Here is a 24911-nt window from a genome sequence, read left to right as displayed (position 1 = left end):
GGAGCCATCTCCTCCATGCCCATCTCCTCCATGCCCATCTCCTCCTCTCCCTGCTCCCACTAACCCCAAATCTGGGGACCAGCCAGGATCTGTGTTAACTTTTCTGCCTGCTGGAACTGTGTGTAATTAAACATTTTAATTAAAATCTACAAGAGTAATTGCCCTGTCATCCTCTGAAGGGAAGGCTAATCACAGCCCTTTTCTCCAGTCCAACAAGTGGCCCAAGGACGTCATGGTGAGGAGGTTTTGGGTGGCAGCAGAAGTGTCTGTAAGGAGCCAGGTCCTTACCTGCAGTTGAGCAGAGCCAGAACCTGGCATGGACACAAAATCTGGGTATGTGGAAGCTTGGATGTGGAGACAGGAGTGTCTTAGGTTGGAAACGGGGGTGTGTATTTTATTCCTATTTGTTAGAGCTGGGGCAGTTCTCTGCTGTTCATGGGGCAGTTTTCTTTATCTCTCCCACAGCCAATCCTCCCTCCAGGAGATATCTGCTGTTAATTATTAATTATTAATTCTCTTCTGTCCATGGCCAGGGAGTGTCCCTGCAGGGCTGATCCAATCCCACCATCCCATGGGGAGATGCTCCGCCCAGGGGAGGAGCCAAGCATTCCTGCCTGGATCCAATCTGAGCTTTGGGACACCCCAGCAGCCTTTGCCCCCTGCATTGCCAGAGGAGCAGCTTTGTGCTGCCCTGCATGGCCAGAGGGAGCCCAGGCCCATCTGCAGCAGCCCTGGAGCTGCAGAGGAAAACTCCCCCCTTGTGCAGGATCCCTGCTGCAGCAGAGCCACAGCTGGCACTGCAGGAGGGCTGAGCCCCCCTGGGATGGGGCTGGGACACCCCCTGACACACAGGGGGCAGGGACTGCTCTGACTCTGGCAGAGGTTCTTCTTGTACTATTGCATTTGCATTTTTAATTTTTTTCCTAGTAAAGCGTTGTTATTTCTGCTCCCGTATCTTTGCCTGAGAGCCCCTAATTTCAAAATTATAACAATTTGGAGGGAGGGGGTTTACATTTTCCATTTCAGGGGAGGCTCCAGCCTTCCTTAGCAGACACCTGTCTGTTCAAACCAAGACAAGGAGGATGCAAACCACGCAGGGAAGTGTATCACTCGCTGCATCTCACTCCTTCAAAGGATTTAGACTTTTGGAAAGACCTTCAAGAACTGTTTCCACACCACAAGCAGCCTCTGTGCCATTGGGGCTGGTGGTGCACACCAAGCCCACCTTGCTCCAGCTCCATCCACCCTCCCTGATCCTCCACCCACTTCTCCTGCTGCCTCTCCCTCTCCCAAGCGCCGGAGGGGCTGGGGAGGCTCAGAGCATCCTCAGAGCGCTCACCCTGATTGCAAGTGAAGTGTTTGAGCAGCGTTTCAGAAGTTCTCTCCCCCAGTGCCCGTCAAGAACAAACAAAGTATTTGTTGTTGTTGGAGTAAAAAATTCATCAAAATAAAATAAAATAAAATCAGGAGCAGAAATGCACACATCTACATTTGACTAAGTGGGGAGAGAACAAACTCAGAAACTTTTTGATCAGAGCAGAGAGCCTCAAATCCTGACAGAGAAAATGTATTCATAATTTATTAAAAAAATAATTTATAATTTATTTTAAAATTCATCAGACTCCTCTGTATTTTTTTTTTCCTTTTTGCCTCCCTTCTGACAAACAAGATTTTCTGTAATTCCCGAGGAGGGCAACCGATGGGGACAATATTGCTGAAGGCTTCTCTGCTTTCAGAGGTTGGGAACATGAAAAGACAGAGCAGCAGTGCCAGAGACACCCCTGACCAGCACCCCTGCTGTCCTAAACCCTCCCAGGGATGCTCCTGCATCTCAGAGCCTCTCTCTCATATTCAGGGGCTTTACAGACTTAAAATATGAGCCCCCCACCCTCCCTGGCTGCTGCTGGGTTCCACCACCTCACTGGGCTTCATCCAGCATTCAACCCTGGCTCTGACAGGTGGAAAAAAAGCAGCCAGGGCACAACACTGCAGCTCAGATCCCTCCTGCTGGACTCCTTATCCGGGAAGATTATGAGGTTTACTGCTGCTTCTCCATTATCCTAAATAAAGCAGCCTTTCAAAATTGCTTCAGACATATTAGATCATGTACTTTTTACACTTCCAGAGACACTGGTTATAATATCTTTTTAACAACACTGGGCAGAATCTATTTTCTTCTTCCACTGAGCTGAAAAATACTGTTTTCTCAAGGAAGAAGAAAAAGGAGGAGGGAAAAAAAAAAAGCTATTGATTTTGTTTAGGGTCAGAATAAAATATCATTGGAGTGGGTGTTGAAATCCTCAGCCACAAATTACTTCCAAAGTGACAGTTTGGGCTGTGAAGATTTTTCTTGTGAAATAAAACAAAACAAATGAAACATTGTGTTCTTCCTCTCTATGTGCACGTTTGAGGTTTCCACCGGCTCCAGCTGGTTCCTGCTGGGTATATTTAGCGTTTCAATCTATTCTTTTCCCATTCCCATCCCTGCTGGAGCTGCTGCACGGCCAGCACCAAATCCTGCTGCCCAGATGGAGTGAGGCAAAGAGAAATGCTGTGGGTGGGATGTGGAGGGACAAGTCCCAAAGCCACAAGGAGAGAGATTTTATCCCCTCCGATGCCCGGGGGATGCTGTCGGCTCTCCCTTCTCCCTCCATCCTGCCCCTCTGCCATGCAGGGATGAGGATGGTACCCAGCATGCTGCAATTCAGCATCCCCCTGGCCAGGACTGGCTCCTCTCACGCTGCTTTTGAAATCAAAAACACCTCCAGGAACCTCCAAACCCGGGAGCTCTCAGGCAGGTTTCACTTCTCCAAAGAGTCAGCAAATTAACCCCCATTTATATGCACAACCCACTTCCCTCTAATCTATCCATCTCTCTCTGCTCTCTGCTGGTACAAGAGATGAGTATTGGCTTTAAATACAATAATTTCTTTATAAATAAAGAACAGGCAACACTTGTGAAAGGGAAACCAGATGTCTACCTCAGGCTTCTGTGCTTTCTGCTCCTCAGCATTATGTGCGGGAGATGGGAACACGCCACCGGCAGGTCCCTGCCTCCCGCTCTCAATTTTATTTTATTTATTTAGATTTATGCAAATGCAAAAAAGAGGTCACCTACCCATATGCTCTCAATGCCCTTGATGTAACTTTAAAATGCATCATAAAAATGCCCTGTACACTGCGGTATAATTCAGCACCACGCACCCGCAGGTAAGAGAAAAGCCAAAATCTCCCCCTGCTGCAAACAGACACATTCCCGCCCTGGCAGCACCTGCACACACACAGATTTCAGCTTCCATCAGCCTTTCCCTTCCCCATCACCTTCTGCCCAGGGCAGCCAGCAGCCACAGCCTTTTTTTCCCCCACATCTGCTTCTCTGCTCAACATCTGTCCCCCACCATGGATCTCTCCATGTCCCACATCACTATCCAGGAGCCATTCCTGCCATCCCACACAGCAGCCAAAGGGACCATCCCAACCCTGCCACTGAATCAGGAGCCCTTGCTCTTCTCCACCCTTCTGAGCATGATGGGCTCAGAAACATCTTGGTAGTGGGAGAAGGAAGAAAAATACTGCAAAGGCACCAAAAAACCACTCCGAAGTGTGTCCTCGTGGCACTGCCAGACTGGTCTGATGGAACCACCATGTTCCAAGTAGGGCAGCGTATTCCCAAGGACACGGAGGCAGTTGTGGCACCAGGGGATGCTCTGGACCATGTTTGTGCTTGTGACATTGCACCCACCTTCACAGCCTCACTTGAGCCACCAGCCAGCCCAAAACCCAGCAGCATTTTGGACAGGAAAGATCTACCCGAGATTCAGGATGTAAATTTTTAATTCCTGAACATCCCAGAGCCGACCCTGCAGTGCTCCCACAGCTGGCTCCTGCCTTTAAGATGCCACAGGATTTCTCTGCAGCGACTCTTCACGGTTCCCGGCCATCCTCCCTCGGGAACGCGCGCAAAGAGTGAACTAATGAGTCTATTAGACTTAATTAAGCTAATGTGAAATTATTTACTTAATCCAGGAAGATCTTATGATGGTGAGAAATCCCCATGGACAAAAGCTTCCAGCTGCCTCGCACGGGCAGGTGAGAACCCCGCCAGCAGAGGCTGTGGAGATGCTGCGGGCACGGGGACAGTGTGGAGAGGGGGCTCAGCCACCACCACAGCCCAGAGCACCTGGCCCTTGCACGGCACTCCAGTAGCACCAGAAAAACCAGCCAGGCAGCCCCAGCCCTGTTTCGCCTTCATTTTCCAAATGCACTTCTCTCCCTGGCCAGCAAATCCATCCAAGGCTGGCAGCTGGGAGGGAAAAGTTTTCAGGAGTGGTTGGCCCCTGTCTCCTGTGGATGGCGAGCATCCCTCATCCCACAGCAGCCAGGCTGTGCCTCAGCGTGCAGAGCAAAGGGGATTTTGCCTCCTGCATTTTCCTGGCTATTTTTTTCCTGTCCCTTAATGTAGAAAAGCTTAACGCTTGCTTTGAATTCCTAATACGACTGAGTTCTTTTTGCCACTTATTTTGTTTTGTCATGCACTACATACAATTACACATCTCTAATCCGCAAATCCTCCCCCGACGCTGGAACACGTGCCAAGCCTTTCCCTTCCACTGCATTGAAAGCCTTTGGAGACAAGCTGACATCACGGATTGCCAGGGTGCCCTGGCATCACCCACTGCCACCATGGAAGCCTCTGATCCCCAAGGATTGGTGTTAAAAATGCCCCATCCCTGCCCTGAGGGTCTCCAGCCCTGGCAGTGCAGCCAGGAGCCCCGGCCAGGTCTAAATCCCAGAGAAGGAGCTCAGCTCAGCATCTCTGAGACAGAAATCACATTTTGTAAATCTCCCACGGTGAATCAACTCCCCAGTCAGATATGAGCTCAGCAAAAAACTGGCAGGCAAATGATCTCATTAATAATCAGCACTATCAGGAGTTTCTGCTTCTCTCAGGCAGCCAAACAGGCAAGAATTTATCTGGGAATGGGAGCAGAGCTACCTGAACACAATGTAATTATTGCCCCAAGGTCAGTGCTGGCAGGCAGCGCCCTGCTCACAAGTCAGGCCACCTGCAAAGGGGGCACCAAAGCTTTGGTGGCCCCTTGTGATACCTGTGCTGGTTCAGACCTTGGTTCTCATCCACAGGAGTGGCCCCTCCACCAAATCCAGAAAAAGAAGAGCTAAAAGACCCCCAAAACATAAACCATAGTGTGGGCTCTCACCTGAGTGCATCAACCCCTTAACCAAGCCTTGGAGGGGACCAAGGGCCTCCCTGCCATCCCTGCTGTGACATCCAGGGCATTTCAGTGAGGTATCAATGAGGCTTTGGTGAGGTATCAATCAGATTTCGGTGAGGTATCAATGAGATTTCAGTGAGGTATCAATGAGGTTTCAGTGAGATATCAATGAGATTTTGGTGCGATATCAATGAGATTTTGGTGAGATATCAACGAGATTTTAGTGAGGTATCAATGAGATTTCAGTGAGGTATCAATGAGGTTTCAGTGAGGTATCAATGAGGTTTCAGTGAGGTATCAATGAGATTTCAGGGAGATATCAATGAGCAGCCAAGGTGCAAACAAGTTTGAGAGTTTCCCTCCACACAAAAAAGCCTCACTGCAGCCTCAGAGCATCTCCCAACCCCGCTCAGGAAAAGAAGGAATAAGAGAGACATCAATTTCCAGAGCTCTGCACCAAAATCCGGCCTTCGTCTTTGAAAGTGTAATTTATTCAAGCTGCTTTATTATTGCAGAGCCCAGCCTCGACAGGGGATTATGGAGAGGTCACAGCTGGAGCAATAACAATAATAAGAAAAAATAGTGAAGTGGGGACAGCATCTTGTGTGAGTTCGCTGTGAAGCAGGGACTCACTTTTTTTTTGGAGCCACGGTGTTGGAAAGCACAGGAAGAACATCCCACGTGCCACCAACTTAACACAAAAGTGGCATCCAACAAATCTTTGGGGGAGTAACAGGGATGGGGGCTTCACACCCCCTCTGTTTGTGAACCCAATTAGGCATATGTTGAGGAAAGGGTGTATGTATATTAGATTTTAATTAAGCAGTGTTAATTATAATCTATGAGATGTGCTTACTGCTTATCTGATAATTATGAGAAAGCCAATTTGGCTGCTGGCTTGTGACTAATTAAGTGGAATTAGTAATGATAATTATAGATTTAATTTTTGTTTGCCTTTATTGGCAATGGGGGGGAAAGTGGCTTCCAGGGCTGGGTAGGGCAGGGATGGGAAAAGTCATGGGAAAAGGTCACCAGGCCAGGAATTTGGCCCACAGAATGGGGATTTGACCAGGACTTCCCAGAAAAGGGGAAATTTTACTGACAAAAAATCCAAATTTGGCATTAAAAAAGAGTTTTGCTGGAAATGCTGATGGAAACAAAGTTCTCCTTAAAAGCAGTAGTTTCGTGGAAAATTGTGCTGGGTTTTGTCAGCTCATTGCACAAGTAGTCAGAGTCTTAAAATAAAAATTGAAATCTTGGACAATTCAGGGAGTTTGACTTTTCCAGCCCACAGGGGGAAATTCCCTGGGGATCTCTCTCCTTCCTCTCACACCTACCATGACCCTGACCCCTGTTCCCAAGACAAAAGGGACTTTTTAGCACTTCTTTTTTTTTTTCCTTTTCCCCTAGTGTAAATTGTTAAGGTACAAAATAAACACCGAATCCTGCAAAAACTGCTCAATCCCTGGGAATGGGACCTGCATATTTTAAACCTGCCCACAGGTTGCTCTGCCTGGCTGCAATCCTTGAAATACTAATTTTCTGCCCTTTCTGAGCATGCACTACGCTCAGAGGCTGCCAAACTGACCCAAAACATAAAAGCAAAGCTTTTGTGCGAGGCAAAGAATAAAAGCACAGGGGGTGGAAAGAAGGGAGGGGGGGAAAAATTAAATATATCGCAGCTGGATTTTTAAAAGGCCCAGCTAAACTTGCAGCTGCACGACAGCACGTGGAGCTGTGCAAGCTCAGCTAATGATAATTAAATCTCCTGCTGCAGGGGTGAGCAGCAATTTCGCGCTAGGTCTGCTGCCCGGGATGAGAGCTCTCCCGGGAAAAGCAGCGCAGGGCTGGAGGGTCGGAGCACGGAGATGCTCTGCTCGCTTGCCAGGCAACACCCGGAGCGGGGGATGCTCTGCCCGGCTCCTTCCCGCAAACAGCATCTCCAGCGCCGAGCTAAATAATACATGGCGATGGCGGGGATGCGTTCCAGGCGGAGCGGGGCGCAGGGAAGACAATGCCGGCTGAATGCATTCCCGGGAAAAGCAGCCCCGGTGCGGCCGCGCTCATTTGCGAGGCCCCGCGGCAGAGGGGGGACCCCGCTGAGGCACCCCCAGGTCCTCGGCGAGGGCTGAGGAGAGCGGAAAGAGCCTGACCTGACTGCAAAGTGGCTCTTTGCATCGAGAGCCTTTGCATCCAGAGCCTTTGCTCCCCAGCTCTCAGCATCCAGAGCAAAGTGGCTCTTTGCATCCAGAGCCTTTGCATCGAAAACCTTTGCATCCAGAGCCTTTGCACCCCAGCTCTCAGCATCCAGAGCCTTTCCATCCCAGCTCTGCGCCCAGAGCCTCTGCATCCCAAGTCTGCATCCAGAGCCTCTGCATCCCAGCTCTCTGCACCCTGCCTCTCTGCATCCAGAGGAAAGTGGCTCTCCGCATCCAGAGCAAAGTAGCTCTTTACATCCAGAGCCTTTGCTCCTGACTCTCTGCACTCTCTCTCTGCATCCAGAGCCTTTACATTCAGAGCCTTTGAATCCCAGCTCTCTGCATCCAGAGCCTTTGCACCCCGGCTCTCTGCACCCTGACTCTTTGCATCCAGAGCAAAGTGGCTGTTTGCATCCAGAGCCTTTGCATCGAAAACCTTTGCATCCAGAGCCTTTGCTCCCCAGCTCTCAGCATCCAGAGCCTTTGCATCCCGGCTCTCTGCATCCAGAGCAAAGTGGCTCTTTGCATCCAGAGCCTTTGCACCCCAGCTCTCAGCATCCAGAGCCTTTCCATCCCAGCTCTGCATCCAGAGCCTCTGCATCCCAAGTCTGCATCCAGAGCCTCTGCATCCCAGCTCTCTGCACCCTGCCTCTCTGCATCCAGAGGAAAGTGGCTCTCTGCATCCAGAATCTTTGCATCCTGGCTCTCCGCATCCAGAGCAAAGTAGCTCTTTACGTCCAGAGCCTTTGCTCCTGACTCTCTGCACTCTGTCTCTCTGCATCCAGAGCCTTTACATTCAGAGCCTTTGAATCCCAGCTCTCTGCATCCAGAGCCTTTGCACCCCAGCTCTCTGCACCCTGACTCTTTGCATCCAGAGCTTTTGCACCCCATCTCTCAGCACCCTGGCTTTCTGCACCCTGGCTCTCCACATCGAGAGCCAGGGCATTCCTGGGACGCAGCCTCGGAAGGAGCTGTGGGATGGGAGCGCTGCGCTCTGCACGCTCGGTCCCCAGCACTGACTGAAATAGACTCTTTGCCCAGCTACCACTCGGCTAAATTTGGTGCCCGGCCCCCTGGATTCAAGGAAGCAGCACAAGGCCATTGGCCAGATTGCTGGTGGCACATCAGGGACACCGTGGCAGGCAGGGACACAGCGTGCCAGGAGCGCAATGCATGGTGCCTGAGGAAGAGGATGGCACGCAGGTGATGCTTCTTGCTGGAGGAAGCTGGAGTGAAATAAGCCCCAAGCCCTGGCCGCCTGTGAGCATTAAAGATTATTTGCCTGACAGGCTTTTGCCCTGACCTCTGTGGTGGCTGGTTTAAAGAGATTAAATGAGAGCAAACTCACAATTTCTGGGGTTATTTTTCCTGTTTTTCCATTTCAGCAGCTACTCAAAAATAGGCTTGTTTATAGAGGGAGAAATCCCCCATGAGTCATGCGCTATCCAGACAAAAAAATACTGCCAGCATCAGCCCAAAGTGACCAAAGCACATGCACAGATGGGAAAAATTTGACCTCATTCCTAATGATACTCAGAGTTTGTGCAGCCATGGACATCTCTACAAATTCCCTCCAGGGTTTCCACTATATCCATTATAACAGAGCATCACCCTTAAGTGCACTTGCTGAATCATCCATTTCAGCTCCTGGACTTAATTTTTCCATGATACATTAAATACCTTCCCTTCCTGTCCTAAAGAGCTGTGGGATGCACTGGGAGGAACACAAGTGGTTCTGGCTCTGACTTGATGCTCAGCTCTGCAAGAGAGTTGTTCACTTGAAATTCCCTGGTGAGCAAGAGAGCTAAGAGAGGTCAGTGCCCAGCCCTAGAGGGATAAATAATACTTTAAATATGACTCAGCTCCATGCCAGGACCTCCTGTTGAACACTTCCACCTGTAGTTGGCAAAGGATGAATCACTGAGTGCTTCCACACCCCTCTGAAATGAGGAGTAATGGGGTTTTAAGAGAATAATGCTTCATAACACTCAGCATTTTGTTGGATAAGGTAAAGACAAGGCAGAAGCCAGGAGCTGATAAAAGCTACAGCTTGTAATTCCATTGCACCTTCTCTACTCAATAAATGGGTTTCAGTCAGAGCATCTCTTCCATCCAACCCAAAAAGGACCTGAAGGGTAAGTTGATTGCATTGATCGTGCATGCATTTTCCCGGCAGGGAAACTGGCCCGGTCCCTGGCTGCTCCTGTCCAAAGTACTCCACTCACTTATTACGGGAATATCGCCAGAGACTCCAGGGCCAGGGAGCGGGACGCTACGGGGAATTCATTGCTCTCTGCGTGCTGGGAACACTAAGTGGGAAGGCAGAGCAGGGGGGTATGGCAGCAGCTCAGCTCAGCCTCTTCCCCATCACAGCCCCTGGCAGCCAGTCACTCCTGCCATCCTTCCCACAGGACTGTCCTTAGCCCTTGTGGGAACAGGAGGACTCCAGGGCACAGAGCAGTGTGGGTGTGCTGAGACAAACTGCCCTCAGGCTGCTCCTGTCCCCTACAGCCCTGTCACCACTCACACCTCACATGTGCATCCTCCAGGTGAGGAACTCCCTCTGCATCGTCCCTCAGTCCCTACACCCAGCTGTGACACCACTCAGGGTCCAGCCCTGAGCCAAACCACCTCTGCTGCTGCTCCCCAGCTGCCCAGCACTGTAGGGTCAGCTGGTGTGACCATATCCATCCCTAAAACCCTGTCTGTCCTCCCCAGGGAAGAGTGTAAATCCCCAAACTTGGTACAAAGCACACACTCCTCTCAGTAAGGCCAGCACTGCCATTGGCATCCACTGGTTGGAGGGCACTGCCATCCTAAACCATCCACAGGGAAAGCTGCTGAAACAAGGAGTCTGAGCCCAAATTCAGCATCCAATCCCAAAACTGGAGCAGAAGGCATTGCACAAGCTCTGTGTCCCAGCTGTCATGCCCTTCACCCGGTCATGTCCCCTCCTAAGGGGTGGCACAGGTGTCCCAGAGGTGGGAAGGGGACATCCCAGGGCAGCTCTGCTGGAGCAGTGACAGGCAGGACCCAGGGCAGGCTGGCAGCCTCACAGCAGCACTGCCCAGCCCGGGGAGATGGGCCAGGGTACCTGGCTTTGCTAATTAACCCCGAGGCAATGCCCTGCACTGCTCCTCCAGCAGAGCTGCCCCCACCTCTCCCCGCAGGAGGCTGAGCCGTGCCTCGCCAGAGTGTCTTCGAAGGAGAAGGCTATCAGCTCCAAACAGCCGAGACCTTTAGCTCAAATCCATTAATCCTCTTTATTAAACCCGGGTCACCTCTGAGTCCTGGCAAATTAACCAGCATCTCCCCACTGCAAGTACATCAAGAGGAAACGCGCTGTACAGCGCCTGTAATTTTCATGGACCAGGGCTCCGGGGTCAGAGGGCTTCCCAGGCTCCAGTCTCTGCCTTTGTCAATTTAAAAGGGAACATCGGCCTGCGCTTGTATAAATTACAAGAGAGGCAGAGCAGGGGCCCAGGGCGCTCTGCCAGCTCCAGCTGTGCCACTGTCCCCTCTGCTGCCCGGGGACAGGAGCAGGGGACAGCAAGGCCACGAGCACTGAGTCCCCTGGGGGGAAAAATGGGGCTGGGGATATCCTCCAAACAGCTGGGCAGGCAGGGCACCGCGCTTGGCATCCTGCAAGGCTACCTTGGCCACGTGCCTTCTCACTGCCTCCAATAAATGGCACATCCCTGGTGCCAGCCCAGCTGGGGAGCAACAGAAAGGGAGACTGGAAGGGCTCTGCTCCAGCTTAGAAGTGGGTGGAAAATTGCTCCCTTGTTGCCTGAAATTTCACCATTTGAAATATCTCCCCCTCTCTGCGCTGTCCTGTTGGAGCCACTCTACTCTGAGTGCTCACCAAGCCAGCACCAAAGCAAGAGCGGCTCTGGTTCTGAAAAGCCAAGGACATTTAGCTGGGCTGGGGAAGACCTGGGGCCAAATCCCTTATAAAAACTAATTGTACACCCACTAGAAGAGCTGCAAAAGAGAAAACCAGCCCAGCCTGGCCTGGGGAAGAAGAACTCTGTGTGGGCTGAGGGATAAGGACAGCATGGGGATCAGAGGTCACAGCACTCCCTTCCTCAAATGGGTCTCCTCCTGCTCCTAGAAACAGCATCCTCAAGATAAGCAAGCTTCCCAGAGCCAAGCAAAGAGTGCTCCTACACTCTGTGAGCGAAGATAACAAAAAAACCATTTTTCATGGGAAAAAAAAAATGTGGGAAAATTTCCAAGCAGCTCCTTAAGAGCTGTAAGCATCACATCTATTCCCCTAAGACAACTCCAGACCTGGCACTTCCCAGCACAATCTCCATCCTTAGCTTTACCACGGGGCTATAAATCCTCTGGCTTTGGCTGAAGTTTCTGTGGTTTTACACCAGCCTAAGCCAGAAGAGCCTGAGCCGGGGAACTATGATCCAAAGGCCAAGATGCTTGCCCTTAACTCAGTCCAACAGCACAAGGAGTTTTCAATCAGGGGTTGAGATACAGGTAGGATTAACACACAGCACCTCAAATCTCCCAGCCATCAGCTTGTATCAGTGCTTTAGTTTTTTATTAAAAACATCACTTCTTGCTGTATTTAATCACAGCAAGGTCATTTCAGTGACAGTTGTCAGCATCCTGGCCAAGGAGCCAGAGGAGCAGAGCCCTGGCCTGCTGGCCAGATAAAAGGAGGAGATGCTGGGTTTCATTTCCTTGTTTTCAATTGAGAGATGCCCACCTCAGTGTGCAGATTAAGGTGTGGGTGGGCCAGTGTCAGCCCCCCACGGGCAGAGATGGGAAGCTGCTGCTTGCTCTGCTCATCAGGAGCCCTGAGGAGAGAAATTGCATAGTTCTCCCTGAGGCCCTCTGCCCACCTCGAACCAATTTCTGCTCCTTTTAATTCAATTCAGCTCCTCCTGACCCTGGCTGGCTGGAGTTGCAGAGTTTCTCTCAACAGATAGCACCAATTACAGAGGTGTGAAAATGGAAGGCTTTCAATTCGGAGAACAAACCCAAGAAACTGGGACTTTATTGAACTGAGAATCAGGGGGTGGGGAAGGGGGAGCGGGCAGGGGCATGGGCTCAGCAATATCAACTGTGCTGGCTGCAAAACCCAAATTCTGGGGCTGATCCCTCCAGGAGTGAAGGCATCCCCTGGGGCAGGGGTGGCAAATGGCAGGAGAGGTGCAGGTTCAGGTGTGCAGAGCTGATGGCAGCCGGAGATGAGGGATGCAGAAGCCAGCGCTGCATGCACCTCGCTCGTTAGAGGCTGTGTGTGTGTGCAGTCCCCACAGGGCTGATTCCAGACCCTCAGAACCACATCCCACACATCTGACACAAACTGAATTTGCCTCCCAGCAGCAGACCCTGGCTGGATTGACTCTGCAGCATCTGCAGCCCAATCCAGCCATTAGGAACAGCAGCACCTCCCTCCACTCCACTCATGGTGTGACACCACTTTCTGTCCTCCCACAAAGCCAAGGAGTGCGGGTCAAGCCTCTAGAAATATGAATGGCAGGATGAGCCTGGTCAGATCTGGGTAGGAGGGCTCTGGCAGGATGGTGGAGCTGCCTGACAGCCCCAGCAGTGAGATCAGCACATGGACTGACTTTACAAAAACTGCACAGTACAGCCTGTGATGATCAGAGAGTCCCCAGACAAAAGCAGGAATGTTCAGTTCATGGGAAGGAGGCAGGGATAAGCACTTTTCTGAGCTGAGCTCACTGAAACTCTTTACCCAACATGCCCTGATGCTAAAAAAAAAATTTAAAAGCTGAAGTAAGAAGTCCTAGATGCCCAGGAGAGAAAATGGGGTTACTCTTTTGGGAAGCAGAACCACTGAGTAGGGTCCCCCACCATCTCTGGATACCCCCACCATCCAGGTACCTTACAGGATGTGAGGATGCAAAAAAGCCTCCCCCAAACCTGAAAATTCCTCTCTCCTGTCCTGTCTGCACCCGACTGGTCAGACCATCAGCACAATGCCCATGTGCTAACCAAGCCCAGAGGCTGCCTTTAATCCAGACACTGGAGACTTCTCCAGACTTCTCCCCATCCCTGGAGATGTTCAAAGCCAGCCAACCTGGCCTAGTGAAAGATAGGAAGGATGTGGATGATCTTAAGGTCCCTTCCAACCCAATCCATTCTGTGATTCCATGATTCCCTTCCTTGATGAGCAAAACCTCACGTGGCAAAGCTCTGCCTCTCATGCCAGCACCCAAAGAGCAAGGGGGTCCTCCTAGTCTGAATTTTGAGCAACTGCCCAAAATTGTGGCAGGCACATCCGAGCAGGCTCAGCACCTCCTTTCGGAATCCCAGAACTGGGGTGGGGGGCACCACAACAAAGCAGTGGCTCATTCCTGCCTCTCTCCCAAGAGTTCCATGACTCAGAGCAGCTCCGAGCGTGGCTCCCAAGCCAGTGCACGGCCCCTCCTGTGCCTCCAGCCAAGCCGTGGCCGCGGCTCCTCCAGCACTGCCCATAAATCCTGCAGGCCGGTAAACAGCGGAATTACGGCGCCCCGCCATTGCTTAGCCGCCTTTGACACTAATTGCTCTGCAGAGTGTGTGCAACTGGCAACACCTTATTAAAAGTGAAATATATTATACTGTCCACTTATTGCGACTTTATAAAGATAAAGTGTCCCGAGGATCCGGAGAGGCTGGCAGAGGCAGCGGCCGGAGGATGCTGCAGCGCAGGGCAGGCGCTGACACGACAAATGTGTGCTCTCCCTGAAATTCCAAAGAGCGTTTCCATCTGGAGACCGAGGGCTGAGTGAAGAGCGTGCTTGAGAATTTCTCCTCTGTTGGCCGCCTCCTTTCAGCTCCGGGATCATCACTCTCCAGCCTCGGGGGAAGGACAGGCAAAGATGCAACGTGAAAGGGCAGGGGGATCAATCACGTGCTGCCCTCCTGACAGCCTGGAGAGGAGCAGAGGGTGCCCCTCCACTCACAAAGCCAGGCCGATCATGAATTCACATTTTCCTTCTTCCAGACATCACTGCCTGAACTGTGGTACAGACTCTCCTTCCTGCCAGGACACAAACTGGGGCATCCAAGTGCAGGTTCAAGAGCCTGGTGGTGCTCCAGCTCCCTGCCAGCCCAGCACAGGGATTTTAGCACCTAATGTACTGATCCCGCACTGTTTCTTCTGTGCTTCTCAAAGCAGGGACTCCACTGTTTCACAAGGAAAAACGCACTTCAGATTTGGAGTTACAGCAAGGACACGTCTCTTAACACTTGTCTCTGCACATGCCTTGGGCAAGTCATTTTCCCTCTTTATTCCTTGGCTCCCCTGTCTACAAAAACAGGTACAATGAAATTTCTCTTCTCCGTGAATTATTTTAAGATCTGCTGGAAACAAACACTGTGTAAGAGTGAGACCTGATATCACTGAGTTTCAGTAATAAAGGTTTTGATCCAGGCCCCCCGGCCTCGTCTCACCAGGTAATTTTGGAAGAATTTTCGTGTTTCTTTTGAATTGATGGGCTATTTCTGGTTGGGAACACAACAGACAGGAGGAAGGCAGACACAGGGGATGCCATCAAAGGCACTTCTGCAGCCTGCAGTGCTCACAAAGAAGTGGTGAGCAGAGAGGGCACAGAAAACCCACCCATGTGAAGTAAAAATCAGCTTCTGAGGACTTCTTCCCAGCAAAATTGAGATATTCCCAGGCATAACACAAAAGTCATTACGTCTGCATCCCTCCTGTGCTGTGGAGGGAACAGACAATATTATTTATCACTTATGGTCATCTCCCTTGTGACAGAGAGGAGACACCCACCTCCCACAGTCCACGTGGTGCAGAAACACAGCCTGCATCCCTCTTTGATTCCTGAAGGAAATGGCATGTCCTCCACAACGGATTTGAAATATCCAGAGTCTTTGGTTCAACAAGTTCAAATCCAAGCAAGATCAATACCTTCTCACTCCTGAGGTATCAGCAGGTAATTGGGTATCGTGCAGTGATGAGTAACCTAGTTTGCTCAGAAACTGCAAACTTTAATCTTCATCCATTCCTGGTACATAGAATAGCGAGGGAGGAACAGATCAAAGGAGAACAGATCAAATTCAGCTGCATTTGGACCCAGATTGCAGAAAAAAGGACTCATTCTTAAGCAAAATGGGCTCAGGCTTCTGAGGTCCAGCACCTTGAGAGATTTGGGTACAACACAAGGCAGAGAAGTTTCCACTTCTCCAGTGCAGCCACCTGTGACCCCAGGTGGAGCTCAAAGGTACTGGGGTTTAGGCTGCTCCTGACCCCCCAGCTTGGACCAGAGCCCTCTCCAAATTCACACACAACATCTGAGCACCTCAACCTCCCCAAATATCTATAACTTCCACTCCAGCCCTCTCCCCTTTTCCCATTTCCAGCCCTGAAATGCCCATGGCACCAGCCTGGTGCAGGCAAGGAGAAGCTGGACCAGCTTTCCAAGCAGGAAAGTCCTACCCTGCTCTAGAAGTTCCCAACATTGCCATGGAAAGGAGAAGTGCCAGGTAGACTTATGGGCAGAGCGAGACAGAAAAGCACCGGGGGCAGCAGAACGACCTATTTGACAGATTTCCCTGCCGATCAAAGCTAACTTTGCTGAGAGCTTTTGACATCTGATTAATTACGTGGCGCTGGCTCGCCTGAAAATCCCGAGTTTGTGAGTTTCCCTCCTCGCAGCCCTTGGCGCCCAAACCCGCTCCCCTGGTGCCAGCAGAGATGGGGATGGCAGGAGGTGGCTCTGCCAAAAGTGCTGGCCCGTCCCTGGGAGGATGGAGATAAGGAGGGCGAGGGACAGCCGGGGACAGGGCCCCTTTGTCTGAGGTGCCTTTTGTCACGGGGAGATAGGAGGAGGCTGCCGCGCGCTGACATTTCGGTGACCAAATTAAAATGCGCCGCCACGGAGACTAAATGTCATTAGCCTCATTAGGAGTGATCGCATTAAAATAAACAACCACACAAAAAAAAAGGAAAAAAAAAGAAAAAAAGAAAAAAAAATGGAAGTGGAAATTAGCCAATGCCATTAAATAAAACAAATAAATGGGGAGATCCTTCGAGGGCTCTGTGCAGGTGATGCCAACAGAGCAATGAGTTGGGAAGGGGCAGGAGCAGCCAACATCTCCATGGGCTCTGCTGCCAGCCTGGACTGTGATGAGACAAATCCCCTGCTGGTGCGGCCCCAAATGGAGCTGCCCCTTTGGGAGAAGTCTTTGGAGCTTCCAGACAGTTCCAGGTTGGCTTTCACCTCAACACCCATGTCTCCCAGGGCTAGTGCTATGGGCACTGCTCTGCCAGCACCTCTGCAATCCAAGGCATGCACCTGTGTGCTGCTCTAACAGGAAGGAGGATTTTTTTAGCAGCATCAAGGTTTCTCTTGGATGCTTCCCAGTCAACTATTGGCCAACAACAACCGCATTTGGCTGATGCTCTGTGACAGGACCGCCACACGAGGTGGAAGGCTTGGTGAAAGAAGTGCCACTTCGTCCTTGCAGAGAGAGGAATTTTTCCTCTAACCCCTCTTGCTATGCAAACTCCATTTCCTTTGGGGCGGGAGAAGTCATCAGAAGGCCCTTGCAAGATCCTGCTTATGACAGAGCAGATTTGAAAGCCCAGAGATCTCCTTCCCCCTCCCTTCCTTTCTGTCAAAAATTATAATCATCATTTTCCAGCTTGCTGAACAATCAAAGTGTGGCCTATATTCGCTGGAGCTCCTTCCACATGCTGCATGCATAGCAACAAGTCCAGGAAACAAAAGCCAGAGGTAAACAGTTGGGAGAGAGGAGGCAAAGGGCTGGCAGGGGACAGCAGGGGGACACTGCTCAGAAAACACACAGGGCACAGCCTGGCTCAGCCCAGTCTCACCAGTTTGGAGCTGCTCTGAGGGCCAAAGGCACATGTGAAGACCTCTTCTTCCATGCTCAGCAAAAAAAGCATGGGAATACATATGCCTGGGAAGCGTGGTTACTGGAAAAGGCAGTGGCAGAAGGAAGTCCAAACCTCCTGCTGCAGGGTCAGCTGGTCCTCACGTGGCTGAGGAGCCAGGAGGAGCAACCCATGGGGTGAATCACACAGGACAAAGCCATGTGGAGCACAGGTAACCTCAGATGCCCTTCTGGGAATTCCAGACCCACTGGGGAACCCCACGAGTGCACCAGCTCTGCTCAACACCACAGACATCTCCCATGGCGCTGCTGTCCAGGCAGCCTGAGCGGATGAGGTCCAGTCCCACCATCCCCTCCTGAGGAGCTCATAGAGAAGCTGTCCTGGGCTACCCTTCCCTGCACTTTGCTTCAGCCTCCAGAGCAGTCAATCCAGCACTTTTCACTAGCGCTGAATTCACAGAAAAGTAAACCTAAAAATATCTCCTCTTTTTCCCCCCTTCCTTGCCTCATCTCACACGTGTCCCCGGCGCACATGACTCTGCTGCACAGGCACAACAGGTTCCACTTCCCAAAAGCAGCTCCTCCCAAGGGGGTGGCTCTGTCACTGATGGGTCCCTGCAGCACCTGGGCATCCCAAACCACTGCCCTCAGCCATGCCATGCTGTCTGAACCTAACCCTGGGATCAGAAGGAGAATCCTCCAGCTCCCACTCAGCCCCACCTGGGCTCACACGTCCATCCACTGACAAGGGTGACACAAGGGGGCTCACAAGGGTGACACATCCCCTGCCACTCCCACCAGAAAAGCCACCTTGCCTGGGCACCCATAGAGGGTGAAAACACAATCCCAGAGCTTTGGAGAAGCAAGGAAAGCATTTCTTCTCTCTAAGCATGAAACGAAAAGGAGCTCCCTGGAAAAACCCACCCACGGAGCAGCAAGTGTCAAAGCCACCTCTGTTATGTGCTGTTGCTGCATTGGTAATTATAAGTACCGTGCCTTCATTAGGGAAAGATGACTGGGAGGCAAGGAGATTTGCAGCAAAGCTGTTATTATTTTTAAGTTTAAACAAAAAGGAGGAGTGTGACAGCTGAAATCACTCCCCATCCTGCACATGCCAGCAGCTGAGAGCATCTCAGGGGATGCTCAGAAGGTAAGAAGGGCTCAGGATCAGTGCCCAGCTTTGCCTGACTGGGGAGGGGAAAGGCAGGGCTGCAAACTGAGGGTGACCTCAGGGTTGTGAAGGAGATTATAGATAAAATCCAACAAGTTTTGCTCTATCCCCAGCAGAAGGATCCTCCTTGGTTCCCTGTCCCCTCCCAAACCTATCGGGGTTCATCACAGCACCCCCACAGCCCCCTTCAGTGACTTTTGTTTCTTACCAAGCAAAGCACAAACTCCGAATTTCATATTCAACTGTAAAATATGAACACAGCTGTTTATGCAGCTCAAAATTCGCCATAACCAAATATTCAAGCCTTTGGAGAAGATTTTCAAAGGCGCCAGTTAAGGCACAGAGCTCCCATCGGTGCCTTTGAAACATCTCTCCCTTTTCAGTTTTTCACAGGGATTCGCACCAGCAAAAGCTCCTCCGCCCGGCCGTCTGCAACCACGGAATGCACAAAGGAGAGGCTGTCAAAGAGAAGCTGCTGGAAAATGCAAAGCAAGGTTCAGCACTTTGGGGCATCCTGAAAGGCAGCCGCCAGAGCCACCGACCGCGAAACCCAACAGCCCCCAGGGCAAATTCTTCTGGGAACTTGCACCAGAGAGGGGGGGATTTGCACGGAGCAAGAGCTGTGCGTGCCTCCTCTCCCCACATCGTTTGGAAATGACAGTGATGCTGCTCCTCCCCAGCAGAATTAAAGCATCCTCTAAGAGCCAGCACCAACCTGCTCCCTGTACTGGGAGCCAGGAGATGGAGAAATCACCCTCTGGCAGGGAAAGTACAGGCCAAGCCTCGGGGAGAGGCAGAGGAAGCCCAGATAATGTTTTTGGGCTCACATCCCATCCTGCTGGGACACCTTCCCCAGCCTCCCTGACTCCTCCTGGAAGACTGATGGTTGCAGCGCCTGATCCACACCTCTCCCCAGCCTTTGGGAGAGCACAGAAAATCCCTTTAAGCCCCTCTTGCTCATATTGAAATGACACTAAAGCAGAACTAATGTGCTCCAGGTACTTATTCTCAGGCTTAGTCGCAGGGATCAGCAGCCCTCCACCAGCCCAGCATCCCCCACCAGAGAGAGGTGACAGTCATGTCACAGGCAGCAGGAAAAGCAAGCTCCTGCAGCAGGAGCCCCTTTAGGAGGGGATGGGAGGGTGTTTTTTAATGCCTGCAATGTCTGTTTTGTAAATTTAGATGGGTTTTACAACCACCACCAAAGCCAGGCTGCCCCAGCAAGGATGAAGTCACACAGAGTCTCTGGGAGGATGCAGAAAGCAGGTCCTGGATGCAAGGGTGACAGTGTCACACTGGGGGACGCCCCAAGCTCTGCAAGCTTCACCTTGATCCTGGAGCAGTGAAAAACAGGATTGTCCATCTCCCCCTGCAGTGCCAGATTTTCTGACCACTGCCATGACAAGTAATTTCCCCCAGCCTGCAAAGGCAGCGATATAAATGTCTGAAGAGGCTGATGAGCATTGATTTTTGCCACCTGTAGAGCCATGATGTCACCCTGTGACTGCAGCTCAGACAACGATTCCCCCCCCGCCCCAAATTCATTCCCCATCACAGCCCACCCTCATCTCAGACCAGCAGCACCCACAATGCCCAGCAGTTCACAGCATTTGCCAACAGCTTGGCAACTAAATTACCCACTCACCTCCCTATCCTGCAGTGCTGGACTCATTAAAAACCCTCAGCATCCTTCCCACCTCAGAGAGCAACCCCTGTCCAGGAACCCGCCTCCCCCAAGGCTCCAGATGACAACAGCATTAAGGCTTCCAAATTATTTTAGATAGAAACTTGTCTTACAAAGAAGTAAAAAGCTGCAGAGTAAGACAGTCTCCATGACCAGAGGGGTCAGGGTTTCATAATTGCATTAACCTTTCGTGTCTTTAGATTCCACGAGAGTAAATTGGTAACAAGATGGCACAAGGCCCAATGGGGAAAATGCATCTTTCCTAACAAAAATAAGAGAAAAGGGGGAAAGACAGAGGTGGGAGCAGGAGAAAGAGGAAAAACTGGCAAATAAGCTATTACAGCTAATAATAACTTTGCGATGCTATTTTCTGCAGGAGCCTTCAAGTTGTGATGTTTCCCTTCACTCTAATTACACCTTCTAAAAGCAGGTTCCCTTCTCACTTTAACCACCCCGTGTGAAACTCCCGCAGGATTTGGATAAAAACGGAAAGGAAAAGAGTTTGCACTTCAGAAACAGCCTCTGCATATCCCAGGGGAGAGTCACCTGCACAAAACCTTCAGGACTGTGCCTGTGAATAATAAACAGCCCAAGAAAAACACTTTGGGAAGGTGCAGGCTCCAAAGGACAGCAGGGACCATTCACGTTCCCTCTGCCATCCGTGACTTTGCCAACATGACTCGTGTTCCAGCCCACAGCAGTGAAACCAGGACTGAAATCACTGCTGGGACAGGTTGGGCAGGGAGGGAAAGCATCCAACCTCTGCAAGCCAGGCACAAATGAAAAGGATTGGAGATGTTCAAATCCAGGGCAGGAAGGCAAAGCACCAGCAGCCCAGAGTATTTCCCTTCCTCTAATGCAGGCAGAAGGGTTTGGCTTGATGGATTAAGGGCTGAGCCCAGCCAGGCAAAGTCCTGGGCTGGTTTAGCTCAGGGGAACATCCAAAGCCAAAGCAGATATTGCTGCTTAATAGAAATAAGAAGAGAAAGCTACAACCGCATAAGTGCGGCTCAAGAAGCCTCTCCCAAGTTTCCAGGGGCTTAAATGCAGGGCATTTTCCTTCCCTGGCACACACAGGGGCCAGAGCCAGCCCAGGCCTTGCCTTGGCCTTGGCCCAAACAGCCACATCGTGAGGAAAGTGCAGCAGGGCACTGGCAAACAGCAAATGCGCCCTGTCAGGTTTCTGCCAGCTCCTGCAGCTTAAGGACATCTCTGTGACAGCCCATCAAGTGTCACACGTCCTCCCATTTGGCCCACACAGCTGCTTCCATCCATTTCTCTGCAATTCCAACCCACAGAACCTCATCCAGCAGGAGGGTGAAAGAGCCAATGCTGTGCTCGGAGCAGCCTTGCTGAGGCACGCCTGCCCCCACCCCAGGCACACCCACCCTGTCCTGCTGAAGATCTATTTTCAAATGAAAACCCTTTACATGCTCAAAGTCAGGCAGCTCACACAGCCCTCATGCTCATGTGCTAAACTACAGATGCACCATTTTGGTTTCTGGCGCTGCTGAGGAGCTCGAGGTTCTGCTGACAAGGGTTCTCCACCACTGCTCCCCAGAGTGGTGGAGTCACACACCACTGCTCCCCAAGAGCCAAGGCTCAAGCTAGGCCCACAGAGGGGTACCCAGCCCATTCCAGGGGACCTTGTGCCCACTGATCAGCTCAGTTTGCAGTGTGGCAGCTCCACAGGAACCCAGAATGTGGCTGGTCCCATGGCACAAGCCTCCACAAGCAAGTTCTAACCCAAGAACCCTCCTGTGGGCAGAGCTGTTTGCCAGATGTGACACGAATAACCTCTCCCCTGCCAGCCTCACCCTCTTGCCACCCACACCAAGCCCTCACAGCCCGTGTGTGGTTCAGCTGCTGGAATCACAGCCCTGCCTCTCTCTGCCCTCCTGGGTGCAACAGAACCCTCCCTGGCAGTCACGAAAAACACAACGTTGGGTTAAGATCGGATCCCAGCTCGACACCCAGTCCCCATCTGCTCGCACAGGGATGATAATCTCCCCAGCTGCTAAAAGTGCACATCATCATCAAAAACACGCCGGTGACTTCCTCCCCGCGGCGCTCAGCTCTGCTCTCCGCCCCCATCGCCCTGGCTGGATGCAGCGCCCGCTGCCCCGCGAGCACCAGCGCGGAGCCAGCGCTGGATGCAGCCCCAGCATCGCCCCCGGAGCCGGGGGGACGAGGCCAGCCCTCATCTCGGGAGCCATCCAAACAGTTCAGCGAGGCTGCGGCGCCGGCACGGCCTCCCCGAGCGCCGGGATTGGGGCGGGGGGCTCATCTCCACTTTGGAGGGGAAGGCACCGAGTTTGCCTGGCAGGAATCGGGGATGCACGGATGAGGGCAGCGCGGGGAATGGCACGACAGCGCTCAGAAGAGGGAGGGCACAGCAGGTGCCCAACTCTGAAGGGAAAAAAACTGCATGAGCCCATCATTTCGAGCAGAGCTTGCCCGGAGGGGACAGACCCTGCCCGGCTCGGGGGCTGCAGGTGCGGGCACCGCTCAGGTACCGGCGGCTCGGTGCCAACCTGGGGGTCCAGCATGGCTCTGGAGCCCCTCAATGGGAGCACTGGGCAATCACGGGGAGCACTGGGCAATTCCACGATGCAGAATCCCTCACTGGGAAATCACGGGGAGCACTGGGCAATTCCCCGATGCAGAGCCCCTCAGTGGGAGCTCACTGGGCAATTCCTTAATGCAGAACCCCTCACTGGGAGCTCACTGAGCAATCCCCCGATGCAGAGCAACTCGCAGCCTGCCCGCCTGGCTGCGCGCGTTCGTGCGCAATGTGCGCGGAGCCGGCTCCGTGCGCGCAAAACCCGCTCGGCTCTCCCATCTCCCAGCCCCTGCCCTCCCATCCGCCTGAGAAAAATCTACCTGGGATGAAGAGCAGGGCAGTGGTGGCCGTGAAGACGATCCAGCAGGCAGGATGGTTCATCTTGGAGCTGCGCTAGGCGAGCGGCTGCTCGGCTCGCTGCTTGCTGCTGCTGCCGCCGCTGCTTTCCGTCTGCGCTGAATTCTGAGCAGGTTTAAATCCAATGTTTGCAGAGGGAGGGAGACGGAGTTAGCGAGCTGGAGAGAGGGGGAGAGACGGGAGCAGGCAGTCAGCGTGCCTGGTCTCCCCTTGCACACGCACGCACACTCGCGCACAACTGGCAGAAGGGGCAGCGGGCTCCGTGCGTGCACCGGGAGCGCAGACCTCCTACCGGGCACCCATTGGCTCCGGATGCTGACTGACACACGCACTCCCGCTCTCCTGCGGGCTGCGCTCCGCAACCAGGGAGTTAAATGCAGGCATCGACCCCCCGAGCATCCCTCCCGGCAGCAGCTGGTGCCCGGGATGCAGGCAGCAGCTCTGGGGTGCAGGAGCAGCTCTGGGATGGAGGGAGAAGCTCTAGGATGGAAGGAGAAGCTCTGGGATGCAGGGAGCAGCCCCGGGATGCAGGAGCAGCCCCAGGATGGAGGGAGAAGCTCTGGGATAGAAGCAGCAGCTCTGGGATGGAGGGAGCAGCTCTGGGATGGAGGGAGCAGCTCTGGGATAGAGGGAGCAGCTCTGGGATGGAGGGAGAAGCTCTGGGATGGAGGGAGAAGCTCTGGGATGCAGGGAGCAGCTCTGGGATAGAGGGAGCAGCTCTGGGATGGAGGGAGCAGCTCTGGGATGCAGGGAGCAGCTCTGGGATGGAGGGAGAAGCTCTAGGATGCAGGGAGCAGCCCCGGGATGCAGGAGCAGCCCCAGGGTGGAGGGAGAAGCTCTGGGATAGAAGCAGCAGCTCTGGGATAGAGGGAGCAGCTCTGGGATAGAGGGAGCAGCTCTGGGATGGAGGGAGAAGCTCTGGGATGCAGGGAGCAGCTCTGGGATGGAGGGAGCAGCTCTGGGATGGAGGGAGCAGCTCTGGGATGCAGGGAGAAGCTCTGGGATGCAGGCAGCAGCTCTGGGATGGAGGGAACAGCTCTGGGATGGAGGGAGAAGCTCTAGGATGGAATGAGAAGCTCTAGGATGCAGGGAGCAGCCCCGGGATGCAGGAGCAGCCCCAGGGTGGAGGGAGAAGCTCTGGGATAGAAGCAGCAGCTCTGGGATGCAGGAGCAGCTCTGGGATGCAGGAGCAGCTCTGGGATGGAGGGAGCAGCTCTGGGATAGAGGGAGCAGCTCTGGGATGCAGGGAGCAGCTCTCAGGACACAGGCAGGAGCCCCGGGATGAAGCGAGCAGCTCTAGGATGGAAGGAGCAGCTCTGGGATGGAGGGAGCAGCCTCGGGATTGAGGGAGAAGCTCTGGGTTGAAGGGAGCAGCTCTGGGATGCAGGAGCAACCTCGGGATGTAGGGAGCAGCTCTGGGATGCAGGAGCATCTCCAGGATGGAGGGAGCAGCCCTGGGATGCAGGAGCAGCATTGGGATGCAGGAACAGCCCCAGGATGCAGGAGCAGCCCTGCACAGGCACAGGCACAGTCACACCAGCTCCTCGTGCACCAGCCACCTGCAAAGGGGAATTTTTCCTTCCCCAGCCTGGAGCCGGCCGGTGGGGCAGCCCCAGGCTTCAGCCCCTTGGCTCACCCTGCCCTCTGCTCCCCTCACTGGGAAGCAGCAGCAGCTCTGCTACTGCTGAGGCAAACCAGGGAGCAATCCAAGCTTTTTAGCATGAGTGGGTGTTTTTCACACAAAATCTCTGAAACCAGGCAGCAATCTTCCCTGTGCATCCCAACTGGAAACATGTTTTCTTTTCCCTTCAGCAGCTCACAAAGCCCCCAAAAGATGCCGAGCTCGGGG

At 52.7% G+C, this 24911-nt stretch overlaps 1 protein-coding gene across 2 annotated transcripts in view; it reads right to left on the bottom strand.

Annotated features, from left to right (window-relative positions):
- The window catches only part of OPCML (opioid binding protein/cell adhesion molecule like), a 310187-nt gene extending 286865 nt beyond the window's left edge, over positions 1 to 23322 (bottom strand). Inside the window, exon 1 of one of the 2 annotated variants that reach the window (XM_063178495.1) lies at positions 23026 to 23322. In XM_063178495.1, coding sequence (XP_063034565.1) covers positions 23026 to 23086 — 61 coding nt within the window. In that variant the 5' untranslated portion in view covers positions 23087 to 23322. The remainder of the gene's footprint in view (positions 1 to 23025) is intronic. The other variant, XM_063178494.1, reaches the window with a different exon arrangement.
- Between the last annotated feature and the right edge of the window lie 1589 nt (positions 23323 to 24911).

This window comes from Melospiza melodia, chromosome 29, assembly GCF_035770615.1.
Source record: "Melospiza melodia melodia isolate bMelMel2 chromosome 29, bMelMel2.pri, whole genome shotgun sequence".
Classification (NCBI taxonomy): domain Eukaryota; kingdom Metazoa; phylum Chordata; class Aves; order Passeriformes; family Passerellidae; genus Melospiza; species Melospiza melodia.
Note: the sequence above shows the minus strand (reverse complement) of the source record. Positions and strands in the feature narration are given on the sequence as shown.